Genomic DNA, 24,817 nt, shown 5'->3' on the forward strand with positions numbered 1-24,817 from the left:
AGTATGGGAGGTGGCACATATGGACTTAAAGACTGCTATATTTCATTTAGTTTCGGTGTTTGGGTGAGTGTCAGTGTACAGATTTCAGTGTTTGTGTATTTTAAGTCAAGGTTTCTAGGGCAGAATAGAGCACAATCATTTTCTATAATGCTGGTGCATTTCCTGTGATCAGTCCAAACATTAGTCTAACTCCAGGTGTACCAAGTGGTTAGCTGTAATCAGAGGCTCTCTGGAAATCTCACAAGCCTCCTTGAAACAAACTGATTAATGTTTTTATAGAGAGGAATTGTTCAACTAACAAGTCAATGTATTGAGTGAAGAGAGAGGAAGTTGGTAGAAATTGTCTCTGAGTTTGACTTTCAGAGAGTGGATGGGCAGACTAGGCTGTTGGATGGATCCAGAAATGGATATCTGTCATGTAGTATCACTGAGGCTGCAGAGATTTACAAAGCTCTTCTAAACTTTATACTTTATACTATATCACTGTCTTCTAAGCTTTTTCGCAGATTCAGAAACTCATATTCTTATGTTTTTATTGACCCCTCACTTCAGTCGGTGACAGTTAGCCCATCTGCCGGTGAAGAATAATAAACTATAATAATTTGCCAATCTAATTATGCTAAAACGTGTGTACTGCATTTAAAATTTGGACAGGGATTTAACCAAAGGCACATGAAAACCAAAGCACTCTTTAATGTGCAAAATTCAAAAACCTTCTTTGCCATAATAACCTCACATGTGAGCATAGCTGCTTGATGATGAAACACACCGCTAACACGTTTACTCTCGACTGAGATGAGCCACCTTTTGGCAAGAAATTGAATGGGGAGGACTCTGTATTAGAGCCAGGAGATAGATGCAAAGGGCTACGAATAGAACTGAAATGATCAAAGTCTTCTTACATTTTAGGGTTAATTGCATTTGTACTGTATGGCAGCCTGCATCCTGTACAGTAATTCAGATTGTAAGTATCTATAATAGGTGTAATTGCATGTGTCTGAGCATGAAGGACATAAATCACTTTAAAAGAAGTATGAAGGGCAGTAAAATGATACTGTGTGCTGACTGCGCCTCACGCCACACAGCAGGAAGAGTAATACATCTAAGTTGGTTTTTCGACAGACTTAGTTGGGATAACAGATGGCAGGTTGAGTTCTCATGAATAACAAGGAGCACAGCAGACCTTGGCTTGTTTCTCTAAGAATCATATTAAAATAAAATTAGTGTGAGTAGTTTGGCATAAAAGGAAAGACCTCAATTTGCTCAGAGGAGAGAAGATGTACAGGCAAGATAGCTGTTTGATGCTCATACTGCTTTTTCATTGTCTTTTACTTAATTACACATGCTCAAGTGTCCCATTTTAAATGGTCTCATCATCATCATCATCATCATCATCAGGCAGTTAAAATTAGAAAGCACTTCTGTAATAACTTTAATTGGACATCTCAGTACAAACATTACTGTTTTTAATTTCATTTTGTTTTTCTGTTTGTATTACATTTCGTGGCTTGTCTACTGTATGTATATTTAAATTTATTATTGTCAATGGTATTTATTTCAGCTTTATTTCAGTAGTTAAATCATATGCTACATGTATGGCCTAAAACACTGATACATGCTGATAACTACAGCCTTTCAAGCCTGAGTGCAGACAGTGTCAGGCATTATATTACACTTAAATTCTCACAACAGAGCATTTAGGCTGCAGTGACCAACTGAGGGTAATAATACTGCCATCCCTGATCTTTACAAAAGAAATGTATAATATCAGAGAACTGAGATAGGACGTTTTTTCTCTGCCTATCCATCATTTTTAACACTTTAACGTTAGTGTTTTAAATAAATGCCCAAAAAAAGACACTGAACAAGGCAGAATTCTACATTCACACAAAGAAATGACAAGAAAATCACATTCCTTACTGTATATAGTGACTATATAATGCAACAACATGCATTTTACATTCATTATTATCTATGAGCACAAGCTGAAATATCAGTTTGAGTTTCAGTGTCAGTGTGAACCTGCCTCTAAGGAGGAGGAGGAGGAGAATTTGTTCTTGTTCTTAAATGTGTTTTGATGGCAAACATAATTGTGTCCTTGATTACTTCCTGTGGAAACAGTTCTACTAGTGTAAAACGTGGTTTATGTATCCACACAAAATGTAGGGTGGAAGTCAGGGTAAGTGGTGAGTGCACAAAGCACATGACACATGAAATGGACATGACGTTGTGGAGAACAGAGTGGAATTACCAGCACATAGGGGACTGTGTACTCAACAACACAAACCTACGTCAATCAATCAATTTTCTTACTCATTGAGAAACCTCTCTGGGGCAAATCAATTGATCTTCTCGTGCCAATGTTAGACTGATTTTGGATCCACTCAGAAATCACAGAAATACTTTTTGCTGGGGCTGTTTAAGAGACTGATAAGTGACAGGGTTCCCACTCCAAACAATTCTCGGTTGAAGCACCACTATGTGATCCAATCAAAAGAAGAGAAGATAGAAGAGTTCAAACTGTTTGTGAATGCTACGAGAAGATGCACACACACACACATAAACCAACAGCGGAAGGGTTTCAATTGCTGTCCAAGAACTTGAATTGAAATAAGGCCAACGAACAACACTGTGACAGAGTTACAGATCAAATAAAACCACTGGGCCTGTGAACAGACAAGAAGAGCTGCTTGAATATCCCTATTCTTCTTGCAGTTTAATATTTCATCACTGTGTGTCATTTTCAAAGGCAGAACTAATTGCTGACATTAATTACTAATTTCACTGATGGCATTAGCACTGAGAAGTGCGATGATGATCAGATTAGTCGAGCTGTATTATGCTTAAAGACCCAGAGCAAGATTGTGAGTATGCTAAAATGGGGGACAGTGACTGGAGACTTTAAATTTCCTTTTTTCCTCCACTCACAACATCCCACCTTTAGTTGCAGTTTCAAATCAGACGTACCGCCTTAAACATTTACAGTACAGTTACTGAACCTTTCACCCACATGTAGCTGTTACTGCTTCTGGCGCAGTAGATCTCCTGTCTCCAGAAATATAATGAATTATTGTAGATTTTATCACTGACCACACACGCTTTGAGAATCGTCAGAATAACAGTACATCTGGTATTCAGATTGTCATGCAGTCCCTGCAACACTGGTCCATGTCTGGGTCAAGGATAAAAACAGCAGCACGCAATAAGAACAAAATTCGTAGAATAACTTTTCTTGTTTCCTTGGTGACCCACTATAGTTGAGACTCATACTTGTCAAACTATGTGCAGATTTGGTTTATTTACCAGGACGGACAGAAGCTGATTAGTACTACTAAATAAAGACGTGCTGGGGCTGCATGATAAACGAACACAGGGATTTCAGAAATCGGGATTTGCTAAAGCAGCAGAATAAAAGAAGAGAACTAACCTTTGTCACATGCAAATAAAAAAAAACTATGTGTTAAAAAAGACGCAAAAAATCTGTTTAAATAAAACATGTTTAAAGGTTTTAAGCTTTCAATCCAGTCACTACAAGAAGCTGCACAGTACACCACTTGCCTCTTTATTAATATTGTGTCAGCTATTATTCTTAAGCAAATATTTGCCTCGAAAGGATCAATTTGCTCGAGCTAAACTGTTAATATCAACAGTGAACAGGAACTCAACTTGGAGCCAGGTTGTAGTGAAGCCGTGTAATTGCAGTGAAATGGTTTATTGATCTCTCTCTGCGCTTTGCTTTCAATGGCTAAAAAAAAAAATTCCACTCGCAGGCACTGATTAAAACTGACCCTGATAGCAACATAAATTGTATTTAACATGGGGTTTCATCTGGTTTAAATTAGCTAGGGCTGCTTTCCGTGAGCCTATTCAAAAACTTCATCAGTAGTTTAGTGTTGTTCCCTAACAGCAGTGAGTCTCAGCCTTTTAAAGCTCTAATATCCAATAAAAAGACATGTTGACTTTTGACTTGTCACAGGAGGCAAGAAATGTGAGCAGTTCATCTGAGGAGCAATTTCACTTAAATGCGACTAAGTGAAATTGTTGCAGAACTCCCAGGAGAAAACGAAATGCGGCTTTCCTCCTCCGTGCTGCCCATTATTTGGTTAAAAAATGCAGCATATTTAGTTTTCAAGTTCTCATGCAGTTCTCACACACTTACTTAGCCAAGTATACAGTGTGCAGCAAAAGGCGTATGTTATCACGAAGTAGGTTTACACAACAGCATCAAACTTTCCACCCCCTTAGGTGGAGCAGAAAGTAAATATGCTGCCCACATACTGATTTCACAATGTATAAAAACTGATAATGAGGGATGTTGTCCAATAAAACCACGCCCAGAGAGATGGCCAATAAAGCCTAGAAACTCTAGGAGACTCTGGGAGCAATGGACCAGTCCTCTGGTGGCATGGTGAGTCACTCTCTTGCAGAGAATAGTGGTACATGCACCCATGCCCATGCTGATGATTATGAGCACTTTGTAGTGCTGTATTCCACTTACTGAAGTACAACCTATTTCAGAGTATGGCAGACAACCTTGCAGTGTAACCATAACCTCGGGAAAAGTGACTCACAGTGAACCCTGCAGAGAAAGAAAAAGAATTCAGATGTCAATTAAATAGAATGATTAAAATGCTGATTGCAACTATGTGGAATAACAGAGCAGAGATGAAAAGGGAAGGAGTGCTTTTCATAAAACCCTTGCATGTTTGTTTTTCCACCGCAAAGAACAAGTCAGCGTGGTATTAACCAGAGAGAGAGAGAGCAAAGCAGCACTTTTGTCTGTCCTAGAATGAAGCCTTTATGTGGTGCTGTGCTCACACTTGATAAGGTGTGGAAAGCCTCCCTGACCAGAGTGGATCACCGGTACATGAGTACGGTAATGCGTCATGTAATGAGATAAAACCATGTGGCGTGCTTGTAATAAACATGTCACACTCCCTAACAGCTGAGCCGTCTGAGGGCTGTCAGAAACCTTTGAAGCTGGATCTCACCTCCCAACCTCTCACCATTTCACATCTCCTTTTGTTTTTGTTTTGTTCTTATTAGGGAGCTAGCGAAGACTTCAGGCACATCACCTGGAAGGAATAGATCAAAACCTCCACTGTGTGTGTGTGTGTGTGTGTATGTGAGTGTGTGTGCCTGCGTGCATTTGTGTGTAGGTGCGCGTACAGTCATTTATCTTAGTCATGTGTAGCTAACAGGATGCCTTGTTAACTGGCACACATGCCCAATTTCGCAATTGTCTAAATTGCATCTGCACAGTCAGTTTCCAAATACTGACTGGCTCTGTCGAAAAGCTCCAGAAAAGTTTTTAGGTCAGGGGCTTTTTTCCACAAAGGTCACTCGCTCTCTTTTAAACACTCCTACATACACATTCACCGACACAGTCGCACAGTTAAACACACCTTAGACCGACAGGTGATGCAGGAAGGCCTGGTTTTAGAGGACATCAAATATTCATGTGCGTCTATGAAGTGCTGGCCAGGTTTCCCTCTCCGCAAATATAGCGCTACCTGTCCTGTCCTTTATCACTGTCTGGCTGCTGAGACCCTGAGGGGCCGGGTTCTTCATAGATTGGACAGTATGGGGAAGAGCCACAGTCGAGCAGGACTCCCCTGCACTGGCCTTCTTTTGGCACAGCAATATAATATCATGTGTCAGGCTGAATGCGTGTTTTGATGAATGGGCTCCACCACTGTGGCGATGTTCATGAACCCCCACCCAGACGGTGCCACTGGAGTAGTTCCCTGCTTTGTTTATGTCACATTTTTCCGTGAGCACCTCATTATTAATGAGGAGCTGTTTGTTTTCGGAGCAATGGCTCTCAGCTTCAGAACAGACTAAAGGAAACTCAGTTCATACCAGCATTGCATTACTGGACCCCTTGTGAGGTCCCCAGTGGTGTCCCAGACACTTCCAGTCATCTGATTCCCCAAAGTAAAGCAGAAGAATGTGTGTGTGTGTGTGTGTGAGAGAGAGAGAGAGAGAAAGAGAAAGAGAGACAGAGAGAGAGGGAGGGAGGCCCACTTTGACTCCACACACACCGGTGACGCTCAGAGTCTCTCTCTCTCTCTTTACTTCACTTTCTCCCTCAGCACTAACCCACACCTCTAATGTTTCCCCCTCATTTGCTGAGGTCATCTTCTCCCCAAACTCCTGCTCAGGTGAAGTCATTGATGGAGAGCACGAGAGGAGACTTTCGCTCGATAGCGGAGCAGCTGTCAGCAACAGAGTTGCAATAAAGAAAACCGCTCCAGGGAAACTGAAACAGACGGAGGCGAGCGGAGACAGGCGAAGGGACAGAGGGGAAGAGGGACCGAGGGGAAAGACTGCTCCAGGTGACCGAGCGGCGATGGAGGCGCACGGCGTGCGTGTTTAGGGGAACAACGCTGCGGGAAGCGCTCGCTTTGTTCAGAGGGATTACTAAGAAGTGAAGCACCTCCAGGACACACCGGGGCCGCCTTTATCTGTTTCACTGGACGGATTATCTCCCAATCATGAACGTGTCGCCCCCAGACCGCAGGAAAAACATGCGAGAACTGGCTTTGGAGATTGGCATCCGAGTTCTGCTTTTCGGAGTTTTTGTGTAAGTAGAGCCTCTACCTGCCGAATCTAGCGTGGCTTCATCCCCCCCCCCCCCCCCCTTGTTGGTTGCATTCAGTTTCATGACCGACGTTATCCATGGGTCTTTACAAGCGTTAGACAGCGAGCTGCTGTATTGGGGTTGGTTTGCTGCGGTGCGGTGCGGTGCGGTGCGGTGCGGTGCTGGACGAACCGGTCCCTCTGTTGATCCGCAGTTCAGCACCATGGACAGATCCCTGCTGTAGCACCAGGACAGAAGACAGACAGACACCGGGAAACAAAACAAGTTCAGCAGCGGCCGCGTTTCACTTTATGTCACCAATCAGACTGGCATCATTCTTTTGGATGACATTTCGAAAATATCCCAGAGGGGAGTCCTTTCTTATTAGAGATGAGTGGAGAGACACAGAAGCAGCTTGTTTGGCCACTTGATTGTGCAAGAAAACGGGCAAGACACAGATGCAGTGAGATCTGTGCTTCTCTATAGACTTTGTTGGCTTTATTTCTGTGCAGCATGGCACTTTGTGGAAAGGTTGTGTCTTCAAAACTAACATTAAATATGAATTATTAATTATGTGTCTAGCCTGGAGGTGCTGAGTCTTGTTTGCTTCACGGCTCTTTGCTTTATTGACTTTTTGCTTGATATGATCTATTATGTTATCACTCACTATGCCGAGGCTTTAATTCAATCCCTAAAAAAAAAAAAAAAGTCCAAATTCAGCCGGTGTGATTAGTGTGGAGCTCCACTGCCTGTTAAGCCTGTGTACATTATCATTTATATCTGTCCTTGGGCTAAGTGATCTAGCTTTATGCTGCTGTCGTCACAAAGGAAAAACAGCCAAGAGGATGATGCCGCACAGACACAGTGTGTCACATACAGTAGGCAAACTCAACTGGAGGGATCTGCCTGAGGAGAAGAAAGACATGTGTCGGAGAGGAGACACACAGGTGTCTATGTTTAGCCTTTTGTGTGCCTGTGTGTGATTTGTTGACGTGTGTATCAGGGCTATCACATGCAAACTATTTTACACAATATCCCCATCATCATCATTGAGTGACTGCTGTGTTCTGCCACAGTCTCCACCACACACACAGATGCTGCCCCTGCTTTACAGCTCTTGATCACTGTAATGAATTGAGTTTATATTCCCTCTTCAGTACACAGAAGGCAAGCTAAGCCTAATAAACTCCTGGTGGAGCCCTGTCAATAAACTAAATGTACAATATGTCAGGAGCAGTGGTGCCCCCAGACTGACTAGAGCCGTTGCACAGTGTCAAGTTTACTAATCCTGTGGATGATATCCACACACCTGTGCAGCACATTGTGCAGATTTGGGATGCCTGTTGGTCAGACTACACGGCCATTTGTGGTCGTAAAAATCACAACAGAAAGCCACACAAGCCTAAATGACATTGTATTTTCACATAACAGCAGATAAAAGGAGAGCCGACACAAACAGTAGGCTGTGGTGCTGCACGCTCTACTTGAAAGCACGCTTCAGTCATGTATTTTGACAGATGGAGCATTTGGCCTTGTACTTTTCTTGGGGCTAGTAATTGTTGCGTTGGCTCAAGCTTTCTGTCCGGCAGATCAAAGAGAGCTGTCCTCTGGCCCTGAAGGGCAGCAGTTCTCTGTTCCCATTGCACTGTGAAGCCTGAGGTGAGCCCTGGGTAATTGGGGTCAACTAGGATTAGTTTCTTTCTTCACCGGAGGTGTAAAGGACAGTTTTTAGCCGTCACCTTTTGTGTCTGCTTTGCGGTGTCAGCATAGTGCGCTGTAGTTTTATTATGGCAGAAAAATAGCAGCCTTATCCGTGTGGGGTTTAGCAACAAGATTTATCTGTCATGCATTTGTTTTCTTCATTGCTTAGTAGAAAATACGTTTTGCTGTTCATATTCCTTCATGCCTGTGACTAAAGGGACACTGAGGTATTGCTTTAGTTCAGGCATAAGCACATACAGTAGGTATATTTATTCAGAGATCACACGCGCAAGTTGCCATTTTCTGTCTTTGATTTAGATTAAATAATGTTGACTGTAACCAAAATGCATAGACGTTGTTCTCAGTGCTCGACTGCTCTCCCACACAAACTTTATTACATTACAGCACATGTCTCTACTCTCTATGGTTTTATTTTAGGAAGAAAAATAAACCTAAGGGTTCCAAATTCCCTGCATTATTCACATGCAAATTTCTACCAAAGATGACCTAGCTTTAAGGGAATATTACTTTTCATTTGCCCTTGCTTGCCAAGCTGTCTGTCTGCTCTGGGCCTCAGGAGGTGCACTGACCTTAACAGTGGGCCAAGTGTGACGTTTGCTTGACCCTGTGTTATCAACTCACTAATGTCATGCAGTCATAATAGCTTGGTAGGCAGCCCACAAGTCACAAGTCTTCCAAGAGCAATGCAAAAGCTCCAATCTAAATGAAAATGGATCTTTGGCATTTAACAAAGTAGAAAACCAAAAGCTGAAAACTAAACCAGAAAAAAAGAAAGTTCTGTATTTCTGTGTTAGATAGAGAAAGAGGACGATGAGGCTGGTTCCATTTTACTTTCCTTGTAAGCCAAAGGACAACAAGCAGGAGCTTAGCCAAATATCAAGAAGTCATTTCTTCCTTGAATGGTTGTGTGACAGAGCTCACATTCCTCGCTTGATCAGAACAAGCTCAGAGCTGAAGTTTCCGTGCGTCTGCTCCTCACCGCGTTGTCGGACACCTGAGCAAGCACACAAACTCCACTAAACACCAGGTAAGACAGGAGACAAAGCGAAAAGGACGCTGAGACAAAAAGAAAGAAAGAAGGGGGAGATAAAATGGAGGACATGGCACTGGGGAGCTCTAGATTGTTTTGAGATTTTACAGATTAGAACCAAGGTCACACCAAATAGAGCCCCACCAAAAGCACTCTAATGACTCCTATCAGCACTCACTACTGATTTCTTCTCAGTGGAGTGATTGGCAAGTGAAGAGGTCAGCTCTTTTATGGGCTGCACGTACACCGCCAGATAGAATAGATTTGTTTGTGCCAAGAGTAACAGTTTGGGAGTTGAGCACAGTTGACTCTTGTATTTCACAGAGCTACAGTGGTAAAGCACTTATTTAGTGTACTGGCGGTAAAGCGTGCCAGACATCTTAGTGTGCGGCAAGTTAAACGTCCTCTGATGCTGATTGTTGTCAAATGAGGCAACTCTTGTGTGTGCTCCAAACTGACGGGTTCATCACACAAAACTCTGCATCATCCTCTCCTCTCGGTGGAAGGCTCAGGAGCAGCCCTGGGATGTAGCCCAGAGCTTTGGCAAGTCTCAGGAAGCTTTGTGACATGTTGGGCGAAGGGTGAAACGACAGGCCTTAGACTCTTTAAGAATAAGCGGATTGTTTAGCTTGCATGTTGAGGATGAGGGCTCTCACGGTCTGGTTGTGTGGGAAAAAATCTCCGTGTAGGGAAGTGGTCACATTTCTCATCAGGGCTCATTTTCTCTGGAGATGATATGAAGACGAGTATTTCAAACAGTTAGCACCATTTTAGGCTCTCTTCACTGTACTACTGAGGATAGACTCCATTCAGTAAATCTGCATCCTGTACCTCTTTCTTTCATTTTATCGACCTGTAGGGCTCAAATGACTTTTCCCATAAGCTAAATCTCCATCGAACCTGCAACTTTTACAAAGTCTGAGCAGTTGGTGAGAGCACAGAGCTGAAGTCAGTCCCAACATACGGCATTTACAAATGTTTTAGTCTATTTGCTCGACTAAACTGGAGATAGGGACCAGTAAATCTTACAGTAGCATTCATCAAAAGGCAGGAAAGAGAAGTGGAGTGAGTCGTCCATGCTGCACTCTTTCTGTTCTTAACATGCAGCTGTTTCTGTTTGGAGCCTTTCTGTCCTCGTGATGCCAGAAATCCCACTTCAACAATGTGACACATCTCCAGCTGGAGTAATTTGACATTTGTTTACTTCACTGCGTGCGTGATCATCACAGTGCTCTCCCGGCATTTCTTAATTTAGTAGCCAGCATCTGAGGCGCTGAATCACAGGTCATCCAATCTGTAACCCTTATTATCTCAGAGATGAAGAAAAAAATTGAGTTTGCAGGCTTGACGAGTGACTGTGGCAGGAAGTCGCATAAAAAACGCTTTCCGAACGGATGCTATTGACACAAATTGAGAGGAGAAGCGAAAAAACAATGATGGAAAAGATTGTGACCTCTAGGGATGTTCATTTATTCATCTTGGTCTGAAATAGCGCAGTGAGAAGGCTTATTGTCATACCAGATTATATAAAATCAGCCTGATTAATCGCGCAGTCCTCAGTGGCTGTTCAGAGACAGCCAGCTGAACCAAACAAACAAAACCCAAGCACAGTGTAAACACAAAGATGGGAAACAATGCCAAAGGAGTGACGTTTCAGAAGGGATTCGTGTTCTGTGCTCCGAACTTGATTAGTGACCACGGTAAATTTAGCATCTGAGAATGTGTGAAAAAAGAAAAAAAAAAAACACAAAATGTTGGAATGACAATGTGAGATAGAGAGAAAAGATGAAGTGGTTTGTGTTCAGCAGAAGGAAAGTGAAGGAGGGAAAACTGTGGATCAGCGAACTCTGCAGGTGCTGCTGAAGAAATAATCATGACTCTAATGAGAGCAGAGGCAGCTGACTATCACACCATGACCAGGGATTCCCCGACAGCTTGGTCTGTCACCGCTCTAAGTTACTTTGGCATTTCATTCTCCACAATCGTTTGATCAGCTCATTATGTCTCACTGTCCCTGCTGTCATCTATCCAGCCCCATCTCTTCATCCCTCCATGTGCATCAAAACACTGAGTTTCTCTCCGTCTGTGCTTTTCACCATTTCTTCTTAAAGGAGCACAGATTCAGTTCTGTAATTTCCCTTTGGGTTAATTTATCCATTAGATGTTAAGAATTATAGGACATCTATGTGATGCCTTGAAATGTCCTTGCCTTGAAATTTGGTTTAAACACGTGTTTCATCTTAAAAATTCATCTGTTGGTGTTCACGACCAAGTACCTGTAAAAACTACTGATTATGTAATTAAGTGAATGTTAACATGCTAACATGCTAAACTAAAATGGGGAGTGTGGTAAACATACTTGCTGGACATCTGCATGTTAGGATGTTAATTAACATTATCACTGATAGTATGAATTCATTAACATTCAATTCTAAGCGCAGCTGTGGCTACAGACTCCGAAAGTTGTTAGAGTGGTCGTAGACTCTTGATGCAGCTAAGCACAGAAAATAACACATTTAGTCAGTGAGCAGCTGCTCTCACGTTCTGTTTCTGAATGTGTTGCTTAAACTGAAGATTTCTCTTTGACTTCATTCCTATCCATTTGATGATCAAATCTATTTAAAGCTACTGTCACAGTAAAGATTGTGACTGTGCTGGTGGGTATTTCATAAATTAAATTAAATTAAATTAAATTAAATTAAATTAAATTAAATTAAATTAAATTAAATTAAATTAAATTAAATTAAATTAAATTAAACGTTAAAGTTATACTCAATTATAATATAATACGTTTCCTCATCTTAGAAATAAATTGTCTGTGTAATGTAATTCGAAAAGCTTACAAACTAATAAACTAAACTAAACTTCTACCTTAATTGTTGAATTATTCAGCAGTAGTAGTACAATCATGAGATTTATTTTCACTTCCACTATAAAGAAATCTATGGTCAAATCTTAAATAACATTTAAATGAATGATTATTTGTTGAAAGCTTGTGAATGATGTCAGTAATATTATAGAAATATACATTATTTCATGGATGGTTTGTGCCATCTCGATTTAGTTTGTGTAGAAGTGAACTGTAAAAATTAACGAGCAGATGATACAATGCATGAACCATGACTATAGCTGAGTAGGTGAAAGCTGAGCACAGTGGGAATGCTGCAGACCTCGAAGGTGGGGAAGTGACAGTTCCTGTCGAAGCCAGGGGGAAGATCCTGCTCTGCTTACACTTCATCCCATCATGATACTTCTATTCTTATTTCCACTGTCTCTCCCACCTTCTCTCTGTCACTTGTTCCCTCCATTGTCCCTTTCTCAGGTATTTTCTTACATCTTCTCCATTACTGTCATTTCCAGCATCATGCTCTTATCTGTACAAAGACAGATGAGGGACTGAGGAGATGAAAGAGCCTCCCTGCAACACACACATTCACACATTCGGCAGGCTCCTGGCCCAATCTCAAAATATAACAAGCAAGTCTCTCTCCTTCTGGAGAAGCCTTCATCACGCCTGTGTATGTTTGTGTGTGTGTGTCCTTCAGGCCCCTGGGTTTTGCTGTCATACCAGACTCTTTCCTTGATGACTCCTCAGTGGTTTCCTTTAGACAATGCACTGCAGAGCGATAACTTACTTTTTGCCTTGAATCACATAAGGTATACTGTGAATGTCTGAGGAGACATACTGTATGTGAAAGGGGAGAGGAGGGAGAGATATAGTATGTCTGTGACAGGTCGTAGAGCTTTTAAGGTAAGCAACTATTGATTTAGCAAAAACTAAAAAAGAAATAAGAGAAAAAATCTTTTGACCTTCATCGTTAAATCTAGATCAACTTAGTAGGTTTGCTTCAGCTGAAAAGAAAAGTATTGAAACATTAAAGCTGAGATCATGTTGGTTGCATCATCTGACCAACCTCTCTGTCAGTCTGCACTCACCTGGAGGGAGCTTTTGGTGGAATACCATGTCCTTACCAGTTCAAGGGAAGTGAACCTAATGGAACACGGTTCCGCAAATAAGCCTTTCTCCTTCTGGGCTGTAGGGACCAAATGTACTGACTTGAGTCTGTACCTGTTCTCTTTTGATACTTCTGGAAGATCTGTTTAAGACTCAGTGTGTGACCCCCTTCTCTAAAAGCACATAAGATCTGTGCCTACAGTAGTGGGTCTTTGACAAGAGTCATTTTGACCCCATACAACCTCAGGGGTCGACACCTGGGTGCTGTGTCAGCTGGTAAAGTCTAAAGGAAAACTGAAATCCAGGCATTGCACAGGTGTTAACACAGGCTACGCAACGTTATTCTTATACCAACCTAGCAGGCCTTTCTGCTAATGGCAAACATTATAGTGCAATCATTATCCATCAGTGCCCGGCTCAGGTGCTCAGTGCCAACATACTTTATGTTGAGCATCTGTCAGGTCCATGCCCTGGGTTAAGAGGGGCCAAGCAGAAGTTCCAGATAGGAAGCATAGCCGACTGCAGCATTGTGTTACTATTGTCAAACAATAGGAGGTTGTAGTCTGAGTGATTGGTCCACCAGCACAGGCACTGCCTTTGTAATGCTGCAAGATTAACAATCTCCTGGCAGAGGTGATAAAGCACTGACATCAATGTGGTCAAATAACAGCAGCTAACAACATACATGACGTAAGTGTAGACACTCGTGCCGCTAAAGCCACAGGTGACAGGTGTAATAGTTCAACCTCATGTGAGGCATGTGACGAACCCCAAATTCTCATGTGTCTATTTACCAGATCAGAATAACTTTTAGAGAGCTTTTAGTTATTTTCAGATATTTCCTCTAATTAATATTTCACCAACTTACACCTCCTGTGTCTGTGATTTGCCATACACTTTCAATTTATCTTCTTTCAGAAGAAATTGCAATTGTGTACAAATGTGGTTTAAAGCCCCAACAAACACTTCACTAGCCCAGTCGTCTAACTTAAACGAATTAGGCTGATTAGACCTTGTCTCTGGAGTGTGTGGTTAAAGACTGCTTGATTGAATTGTCCTTGGCTCAAGTTCCTGTAGTTGTGATGCAGGATGGGGCAGCTCACTCCTTTCCAATGCTTTATGTAGCTTAGTGACCTCAGCATCTACAGATGTTGACAGATATTTTCAGGGGATTAACCAGGGGCTTGTTCAAAACAGCTTTAAAGAAACACTGATTCTGCACCTGAACCGTGGCAGAAAAGTGTAGTTTAACTACTCATATACCGCTGGCCTCCTTTTATTTATGCGTTTTAATAATCCGTGTCAGTGAGTGAGTATGAACAACGCCACAGAGGAAGCCAAGGATACGTGATCAATTCCTTTATCTTTTTAGACATCAGTTTCACTCTGTGGCGTCACCTAACGTTTCCCTAAAGGAGGTTAATCCAGCAGAATGAAAAAGGTGCACCACGGCTTAACAGTGATCCCTGTGTGTTAGTTGTATTTTCATAGAGCAAATGTGTTCTTCTGTCTGTCCAGGACTGCTGTTTATTCACACATGCAGATTGAGGGAATACATTAGCAGCAAGTCATTTGACTTTCCTGCACATGTGACAAACAAATCCTTCACTCCTGCTAAAACAAACAACACCCCCTTGGAGGAAACGAGGTACAAAAAAATCAAGATGAAAAGGGGGGTTTTTGTGGAATGAAAATCCAGATGATATCAGAACTCATTTCAGTGAAGAGTGGTAGGCAGAAAACAACATCAAAAATAAACAGGGAAATAAAAATCAAATAAATTGAAATAGCCATGGAACTTAATACAGCCCGAGGCAAGAAAAGTGAGAGTCACAGCGGGAGAACGTTCAGTGTGTGCACTTAACAAATCAGCAGATTTTCTGCAAGTGATTAAAACTCCATGAAAGTATAGCAGCAATGTGTGCTTATGTGTTCAGTATGCTCTTAAAAATCTGAACTGTTAGATGAAGAGAACTAGATTCAAAAGAGAATATTTGTGTATTGAAATCTGTGCACACTTTAAAATGTGTGTGTGCGTGTGCTTCTGTGTATCTCAGATCTAATGACCAGCCGCTAACGACCAGCCTTAACACGCTGTGGGTGCTGCCGACGGTGTGTATGTTCACGCTTCCCTTGAAGGAGCACAAAGCTGAAATCTCTCAACTGTTGCTGTTTTGCGACTTTGACATTTGCATGGATGAACAATGCACATGACAACACTGATAAATGTCAGCCCTGTGTCCCAGTCCCATATCTGTGTCCAACATCGCTGACGGTGTGAATGATCATGTTATCTTAGTTTAATCCTTCCTCTCCTCTCCCCTTTCCTGTTTCTTTTCCCCTAACAGACCAGCTATTATTAGGATCAGACCTAAATTAATTACACACATACACATGCACACCCCAATGTCTTTATGCACCCTCTGCTGAGAGTTTTAATCACTAGGTGCTTGCACTGAGCTAAACACAAGCCCCTTAACCTCTGTAGTGACCATAGATGTCAGTTAGTCTGCCTGCAGAATTAATTATCTGCCCGGGCACGTCTGTTTTTGTTTTTTGATAATCATCACTTTCAAAGTAGGAGAATGAAGTGAAACTCTGATTTGACCTTTGTAGATTAAAACATTTCAAAGTTAATTAATAAATACACAGTCAAGAAACAGTATGTCAAGCTTTTTAAATAATGTGGTTTTCTGCATTCGTGTTTTCTGGTAATGTGGTGGTTTATGTAAAAAATCAATCTTGATCGTAGATCCTCTGAAAGCTCCATTTGGCGAGGCATGGCTCAAATTCTTCTTATGCGGAGCAATAAGGTTTTTATGTTTGTTGTCAATAAAAACATTAAAGATCTGAATATATATATATATATTTTTTTAGGCACATTATATTTGTTAATACTCTTGACTTAGATGAAGATCAGATCACATTTTATAACAAATTAACAGAAAACAACAAAATTCCATTCACATACTTTTTCTTGCCACTGTAGATAGAATCTGTATGGATTCATCCTTCAGTGACTGTGGTTTCACTGAAGGTCAGCACACTGAGGTGAGTGCTCTGAAGTAAACCTTTGTGCTAAATCTACATTCATTAAAAGAACAACCCACCATAAAACAAGCGAGCGGGGTTAACATATAGCTCATTGTTGCTAATGTGTGCAATGGTGCAATGACAGCGCTGTCTATTAAAAATAGCAGTGATAAAAATCATTTAACTATGCTGTGGAAATATTTTCTTTCCCAAAACTGCAGCTCATATTTAGAAATAGTTAAGTTCAGTCTTTGTTTTCTTGTACAGAGATGGATGATAGAATCAATAACACTCTCTGTGTTGAATATGGAGCTCGAACTGGACTGTCAGACAAGCTGACTACTTGTTCCCAAAGTAGAACTCATATCACACCTTCTGTATTTAACCTGTGCAGAAACAGAGAAGGAAACAACCTGTTACACCTGTATGTCAAAATTAAACTTCAGGCAATGTTCTTACCAGATCATATTATAATAATAGTCTATTTTTATTATCATAATTCTATTATGAAGTAATGAAATTCTTCTTGGTTTGCATCAGAGAAGAGAGGTTACCATATTCATTCACAAATTCAACAGGTCAATCTGTTCTCCTGTAACTCATCATGACCTGCTTTGTGATCCACTATTTGGTTGTTCAGGAACTAATAATTAACAATTGTTCCTAATTTGATCCACAGCCACCCCTCACTTTATTGTGTACACCAGAAAAGATAACTACAACACTTCATTGCAGAATGACTCCTTTCCACTCTAGTACTATATAGAAGCATCCAAGGATGACACCTTCCTCTATATAATGTATTAGAGAGAGAAAGCTCAACAAATGTGATGAACCGACTCCAGTGGTCCAGTAAAGTCAATGCATTTACTCAGCAAGCTCCTCGAATATAAGCTTTGGACCTGTAGAGCATTTGCAAAGCCTGCTGGCAAATCATCAGTGCGTAGCAGTCTGGCTATTTTCTTTCCTGCTGTTGGTTGGAAACCTATCTCACCAAGTCCCCCACCATGCTTCCTTGATTCACCAATCCCTCTGTGTCCCTTTGGCTATGTCCTGCCAACTTCAGACCACTGCTTTTCCTAATGCCTGTCTCGAATGCAGGCCTCTGACCTTTCTCAAAGTGTCTCAGGGGGATTTATTGTGAATAGGCTACACATGACATAGCGGCATCTCAGTACACCTTCTTAAATTAGGCGATGTGAATTGGTAATTAAAACTAAAAGGATGACCCCATTCTCTCCTTTATATCTCCCACCAGGGCTTTGCGTGACAAGGAATCCATGATATTTTGTCTTTTTTCTTCTCTTTAGCCAATCTGAGAAGGGATTTCTCCAGGGAAGCCAAAGCTAGTTGAGTGTCACTCAGCATCTATTCTGCTCCCCTTGCTGCCTGTGACAGGACCGATGCTGTGCATTCCTGACACGTTTGGTTAAGGCCCTGACTGTAACCACTAACACAAAGAGAGACAGACAGTGGGGATCTGACATTTCTAGCGCCAGCAGAATCCTGACTTGCATAGCAGGCTACAGTATAAGGACCTAGAAAAATATGTAATGTCTGTTTTGAAAACATCCCAATAATTATGTTAAGTAATTGCTTTAACGATGCAGTTTGCTGCATGGAAACTGCAGACGCGGGCTGATATTAATAATGTGGGTGTAAATTTTCCATTTGTTGGCCCACACTACCATCTAGTTTCCACTTTTTTCCACTGACTGTGACTATGTCAAATGTTGGAAAATGGTGTGAGAATAGACATATTTGTCTTAGAGGCACGATACTGCACAAAACTGTGTCAACTCAGCTCCTAAAAAGCAGAGTGATCCTCTCTATAATCAATGCCACACATTTGCATAAATTAATGTCGTGCTCTGGCCTATGGTGCCAATAATGAATCAAATAAAGCGGCATGATTAAATAAAGAAATGTATTCTCAGTCTGTCAGTTGGCTCACCTCTTCCTCCACTGTGACCCACCTCTAATTGAATTGCATGACCAGCACTTTGTTAAATTACAGATCCCCGGTTGCCTTTATTGTACTTGTACCAGAGGAGTTGGATTTGATTTTGCTGTAATAGCGAATGCAACATTTCTTTTTTTTCTGTGCGGAGCAAGAAATAAAAACAAAACATGTGTTGCACTTTTTCCTTTATGCAGTGGTGAGAGTGTAAGTTGTGGATTTGTAACAAACCAAGGCTCACCTGCTGTGACTCTCATCCATCAGTCATTACAAATGTTTTTCCTTAGTAGGTTAAAGCTTTGTGGCAGCACATTTTTCAACTGAACAATACTAGAAAAGCTGATGTGACCTGATGTGCAACATACTGTAGCATTTGTTCATTCAGTGTGTTGGAAAATTGGAAAACTTGTGTTTTCTGACCCACTTTTCCAGATTATTAGGCACTCTTGTACATTGCAAAAGAAACCACAACAGTAGCCTGGTAATTAATATTGCATTTGTCATTTTTGATTTTTTGCAGTTTGCCAAATGTCAGGACACAACACATGCCAGGAAGTCTGACATTTTGGGAAAAGCGCTGTCTTGCAGAGAGATCTACACAATTGCATCTTTCTGTGTTCAAAATAAAACTACAGCCAACAGCTTAGCATCACAACTTAAAGCAGGGAGGAACCAAATCTGCATACCTCCCTCTGTTAGCAGCTGGATTGTAAGGTTTCACCATTTGCTAAACTAACCTGCTGCTGACTGTGTGTTACTCCTAGATATTCAGTCAGCACAAAACTGCATCTATTTTTCTCCCAAATGTACCAACACAATGCTTTTCCACTTTTAACATTATGCTAATAGCACTTTACAGTATTTAACAACTGGTTCACTATGTTATGCACAGTGAGTGAAGTGAAGTCCAATTAGCTCAACAGTGAGACACGTTTTCTTTACAAATTGAAAAGAAAACTGAGGAAAATAGAAAACGAATTAACACACTAACGCTAAATGCTTTGATAAAGCAGATGATTTACTGTAAGGCTTGAAAGAAAAAAAAATGCAAGGGCATATTTTAAACATAAGCTTTTGATATCCTAACGTTTTCTGGAAAGTTTGTGCTCAGCATGTTCTCCCTTTTAATTTGAAACTGCGCTGTGGTACAACCAGTGGCCTCTGCTCAGGCAATCTAGAGATCTTAGAGGTGTTGCGTGGCTGTCCAAGCAGTATGTTGCTGATTTGGCCACTCCAGAACAGCTTGTCTGAGTGCCAGCCGCCACTGGGACCTGACGCGGCCAAGATTCAGAGAGCCAGCAGATAGTCTGCTCCACCATTTTTGCTATTTATTTCACTTATTATTTCACATTCAGTCCCTCCTTATCACTGTCATTTGATTTCAGCATTTCAAATATTAAGGGCAAAGTTCAAACTTAAACATAAACCACTAGTGATTTAACTATTTAACAGCCCAGTGCCCTGCTTGGGTTTGACGACGTGGAAGAGAAGGAATGGGAATTTACCCGTGGTAAATGAACCAGAAGATGCACTGAACAGAGAAGGATGGGTATTTCCCCCAGGGCTCAACACAACGTCTGATCCTAATAGCTTATAAATCTCATAAGTCATTTTTTTCAGTAGCTCCCTGTTATATGATTAAATGATTAAATATCGGATTAAATGACAGGAGAAATAAGTAGAAGGTGAAATGCGCTTATTTTCAGAGTGAGAGAGAGACAGTGGCAATCACCCACCTCTGATCTGGTGGGAAATGTCATTTCAAGCTCTATCTCAGATATGGCAGATGGTCAGCTCCAATTCACACATACTCGCGCACGCACACACACACACACACACACACACACACACACACACACACACACACACACACACACACACACACACACACACACACAGAGAACTCAAACCTTGCAGCAGGTCAGTTGATTGCCAAATGTGCACCTCCTAAGAGTGTACATGCAATCAAGTAATGTGAGCTGACACAATACCCTGCATCCTTTTGAGTGTGTCCGTGGATTGCAGCGGGTCCTGTAGCAGTTATACCTGTGAACAGCTCTGATGGGAAGTGCAACAAACTGAGGAAAACGACTTAACCCTTCCCACTTAGAACAGGTGGGACCTGCCCCTGAACGCACCAGTTTGTGGCTCTGAGCTGAAGTCATTTTAAGGCTCTCTGATGTTTTCCATTTCCTTGTATGGATGAAGGTCACATGCTCCACCTTCTGAGTTAGCTACAGTATAGTATAGTTTCATGAACTGTATTTGTAATGAATGAATAAACTCACACAAACATCCAGTCAAATAATTACTTACAGTCTTAGCTTTGTGAAAAGTGGAGCTTGCCTATTTCAAGTATTCCAACTAACTCTTCTGGATTCTTAATTGCGTTGCAGCACGTCTACCTCATCAAGGAGGAATTTCTCCACTTCTTTTCCCTTTTCTGTCACAGTGGCATAACACACAATATGTATTCCTGAGGCCACAGATTCTGCCCACAGTGAATTTTAAATCAAAAACTTTCAAATGAGCTCACATTGTTCTTGACGCTGTTGTGTGCTAAATCTCTCAAGTGTTCCAGAAAGGGAGGGAGAGAGGAGATCTTGAGAAATAATTCAGTTTTATTTCCTTGGCTAAGGCTGTGCTTGTCAGATTTATATGCATCCAACAAAGATGGATAGAAGTTGATGATGATGAACCAGTTGCGAAGCTACAATGAAGAAGAAAAGGGGAAAGCTAAAAAGTGCTATAGTTAGAAAGGATTTGTAGCCAAGAGTTTACTGTAAGTTAGCTCTTCACAGAAATGAATGTGTACATAACGCCCACGCTGCATTCTCGCTTTCAAACACACCAGGTTCGTGGTTAATCCCCAACTCTTTGGTTCCCATAGAAGCCTGTGTGAGTTTGCTAACTAATGTCTCTGCACAGAGCAAACAGAAGCTGATGAAAGCGAGCAGGTGGTGCAGAGGTCAGGACCTTTTGTTTGCCATATGCTCTGTCCAGGATTGTGTCAGAGTACTTTGGGTCTTACTGGAGCACTGATGGGTTTGATGGTTTTGTAGAAGAACTGCTCCCCTTTCTCACGTTTCTTTGCCTTTGTTCCTTGTGATTGTCTCTGCAGATCCTGCTCCAATGGCCACAAACAGTGTCACAAACGAGACATCCTTCCTTCTTTGTCTCTCTTTAAATCAATGTGATTACAATTATTTCTCAGCAGGATGAATGGGGGTGCATGCTGCGTATGTCATTGCCTCTCTAAGCCTTTAGTTCCACTAATGTGTGTAATCTACACTGCCCTTCCTTCCTCAGACACCTCCTTCTTACTACTACTTTCACCTGAGCCTGTAAATTATAGTAAACGTAAGATGAATTCCCTCAAAGGCCAGACACATAGCAAGTCAAAGATGAAACCTTGATTAATTCCAACTGCGCTGGCGTTTGGGGGCACGAGCCCTTAAAGCACACCTAAACCTTATTGGAGTCTTTCTTTTAATATGGTGAAAGAAGATGAACCCAGAAAGAAAGAAAAAATGCAATCTAAATCTTGAGCCAAGGGAAATCCTTTAATACTGTTATTGATTTGGAGGTGATTTGATATAAATTCTCCAAAAAAAAGAAGAAGCAATATTCTTACATGTCCAAAAGCCATTTTAATTTTGAGTTTATGAAACAAGCAGCAAACAAGGCAGTAGTGAAAACAGTTGGAAATAGAGTGAGGAATTGGAGGTGTTCATTTCCATCCATAGCTGTACAGTTGTATTAAATCTTTTTACCACAACCAACAGTTCACAGCTCACTTCAGCACTTCTGTTCATTCTGATGTGAACTTGAGGTACAGTGAATGTTGTGAAAATAAATTATATCTACCGCTCGTATTTACCTTGAGGGGAGTGTGAGCCTCAAACTCATTAAGACGTTAGGGCTTGGGTGCTAGATTAGCCTTGCACAGTGACAGGTAGATCACAGCGGTATTTAATGGCCTCAGAGCTGTGTGTGTTGGTATGTGGGCCGAGGTGTGGTGTGCCTGATCCCAGGGGGTCTCAAATCACGTTCCCTGTCATTGATGTCTGAACAAGAAAGCCAAGAAAAGGTAAAAATGAAAAGATGCAGTAATTCACGAAGCACATTGAGTGTCATTAGCACAGTGTAATTTATCGTGCACCGTAAATGTAATGTGGCTGAAGTGAATCATGCACATGGGCTCAGCAAGGTATAAAATGAGCTCGTACTGATTAGGCTGCAGCATTGCAAAAACATCATGACACATAGTAGACCAACAAATTGACTTTCCACAATGTGTAATAGGCTGCATATCCTTCAGACATATACCAAATGTATTATTGATTTCCCTGTAGCTGTAGAGAGGGAAAATAAGAATGTGGTTTAAATGAATCCATGGCCTTATCACACGCCTACTGTATTTCCACAGTTGCTATTCTCAATGAGGAGCTGCACAGGATCCTCGCACTCCACACATGCACAAAAAATGTCTTGCTGTAGTCTGGTTGTTTGGGAGAACATTAGCCTATTGAATTACAACCTCCACCTAGACAGAAGCAGTTTGTCCAGAGAAAGGAGCTACTGTTAGGCTGGTTTGGTCAGGTTCACATAAACACTTAGCATAAGTGGCGTCTTTATACTTAAAGCTACAGTATGTACAATTTTGGTTACATTTTTTGTTTATCCTTTGTAGAAATATAGTACAAACCTATTGTAAAGAGGTACGGTTGATGCCTCTTGAGAAATCGGAGTCAGATATTCACTTCTAAATGTTTTTGAGTGGCCCTACACAGCCTTTATAGTGAACTTCTTAGGTCGGTGCTGGCACTTGGCAGTTTCAACCACTGTATTTTAACCTTTTATCTATTACTTAGCTAAAGTAGCCAGAGGTACCCTCTACAAGAGATACATACCTCTGGCTACCAGAAAATAAATATGGAGTCTTTTCTGTCTCTGTTTGACTTCATTTCACTCGTATTAATTGTATTTAAAGATTTATTCAACATCTAATTTCTTGCCACTCTATGGCACAGAACCCGAACAGACTACAGCAAAGCTGTAATGTCCTTATTATTCAATCCAAGATTAAATTAAACTCACTAAATTCTGCACTTGCATTTGCATATAAGAAGATAGGAGACAGATCTAATACTCTGATTTAGGCTAATGTTGTTTCCCATGACTACACACAAATTCTTTCTGTGCTCACCACATACTAAACTTTCTGGTGAGCACTTGAAACTTTGTTTTTTGCCAATGTCCCTTCAGGGGCGCCGTGTAGTCTAGAAATTGTTGTAATGAATGCTATTGTTGGGAGAGCTGACTGCCAGAGGATTGATTTAAGGAACCCCAGAGATCACACGTTAGGGGCTGAAAATATTTTCTGTTTTGGGGTCTTAAGTGTGTCATTTTTAGGAATCCTATACTTTTGGACGGCACCCTCCAGCATGCAGCTGTACTTCTGATTTAATTTGAAACTTACACGGGCATCTGCACTAGTCAGTCACAGTGAGAGACACACAGTGTAGATTAGCCTGTTATGAGACTTTGACTTCCTCATTCCCCTTTTTAATACCAAATTTCCCCAAAGACAGAATTTATGTAATATTTAAGACCCGTCAACACTGTAGTTTCAAACTACTACTGTGACTTTAGTGTTTTCAATATTTGGACTCTCTGTGGCCTGCGGAGGTGTCTCGTAGCACAAATATGTGACAGAGCTGTGTATTGAATTGTTTTAGAGAGCGGTGACAAAACGACTTTGTTGAGACCACACAGAACAAGGTCGCATCTGACAGATTACTGGTGGCCTGGCAAGGCTGGAGGAAGCAGCAGCATGCTAATTTGTTCCTGCTCAGTCAGAGTGTAAGATAGCAGGGCTCTTTAGTGGAGGTGAACTTGAAATCGCCCTATTCACACAGCCTCAGTTGTGTTTTTCTGTCACGGAAGAATCAACAGGCCTTCGTTTCTGAAGCCCTACAGATGCAGAAATATAAACACAATGTGTGTACACATAAAAAAAAAACATGTGATATGGTATATTATGATGGTCTATATAAAAGCATCTGCTAAATAGCTAAAAATGAGGAGCTGATCAATGTTGTTGTTGTTCTTTGCCGCAGATTTACAGAGTTTCTGGAGCCATTTGAGAGGGTGATTCAACCAGAGGAGCTTTGGCTCTACAAGAATCCTCTAGTTGAGTCAGACCATATTCCCAAGAGAGTCATGTTCGTAAGTACCTGCTGTCTAATTCTGCTTTCCTCTTATCACAGACTTGATTGCCAGTAAATAATTTTTTCATTATTGCGGCCAACCCCATCCTCTCCTTAATTCTTCGTAATCTGCGTAATGCAGAAAGCCTTCATTTAGGACAATCAACCCTGTATAGCCTCTTCATTCCACTGTTGAAGTGGGGCTTGAATCATGCTGATAGATATGAGAGAGGAATAACGCGTCTGTGGTGATTAGTGCTTTTAATGTAAATATCATCTCCACTTGGACAGCAGTGGGTGGTGCAGGGTTAAGATGAATTTC

At 41.3% G+C, this 24,817-nt stretch overlaps 1 protein-coding gene across 1 annotated transcript in view; it reads left to right on the forward strand.

Annotated features, from left to right (window-relative positions):
• Window positions 1–6,458: 6,458 nt before the first annotated feature.
• The window catches only part of plpp4 (phospholipid phosphatase 4), a 35,284-nt gene continuing 16,925 nt past the window's right edge, over window positions 6,459–24,817 (forward strand). Inside the window, exons 1-2 of the mRNA XM_026355949.1 lie at window positions 6,459–6,586; window positions 24,406–24,514. Coding sequence (XP_026211734.1) covers window positions 6,498–6,586; window positions 24,406–24,514 — 198 coding nt within the window. The 5' untranslated portion in view covers window positions 6,459–6,497. The remainder of the gene's footprint in view (window positions 6,587–24,405; window positions 24,515–24,817) is intronic.

The sequence above is a fragment of the Anabas testudineus genome, chromosome 15 (assembly GCF_900324465.2).
Source record: "Anabas testudineus chromosome 15, fAnaTes1.2, whole genome shotgun sequence".
NCBI lineage: Eukaryota > Metazoa > Chordata > Actinopteri > Anabantiformes > Anabantidae > Anabas > Anabas testudineus.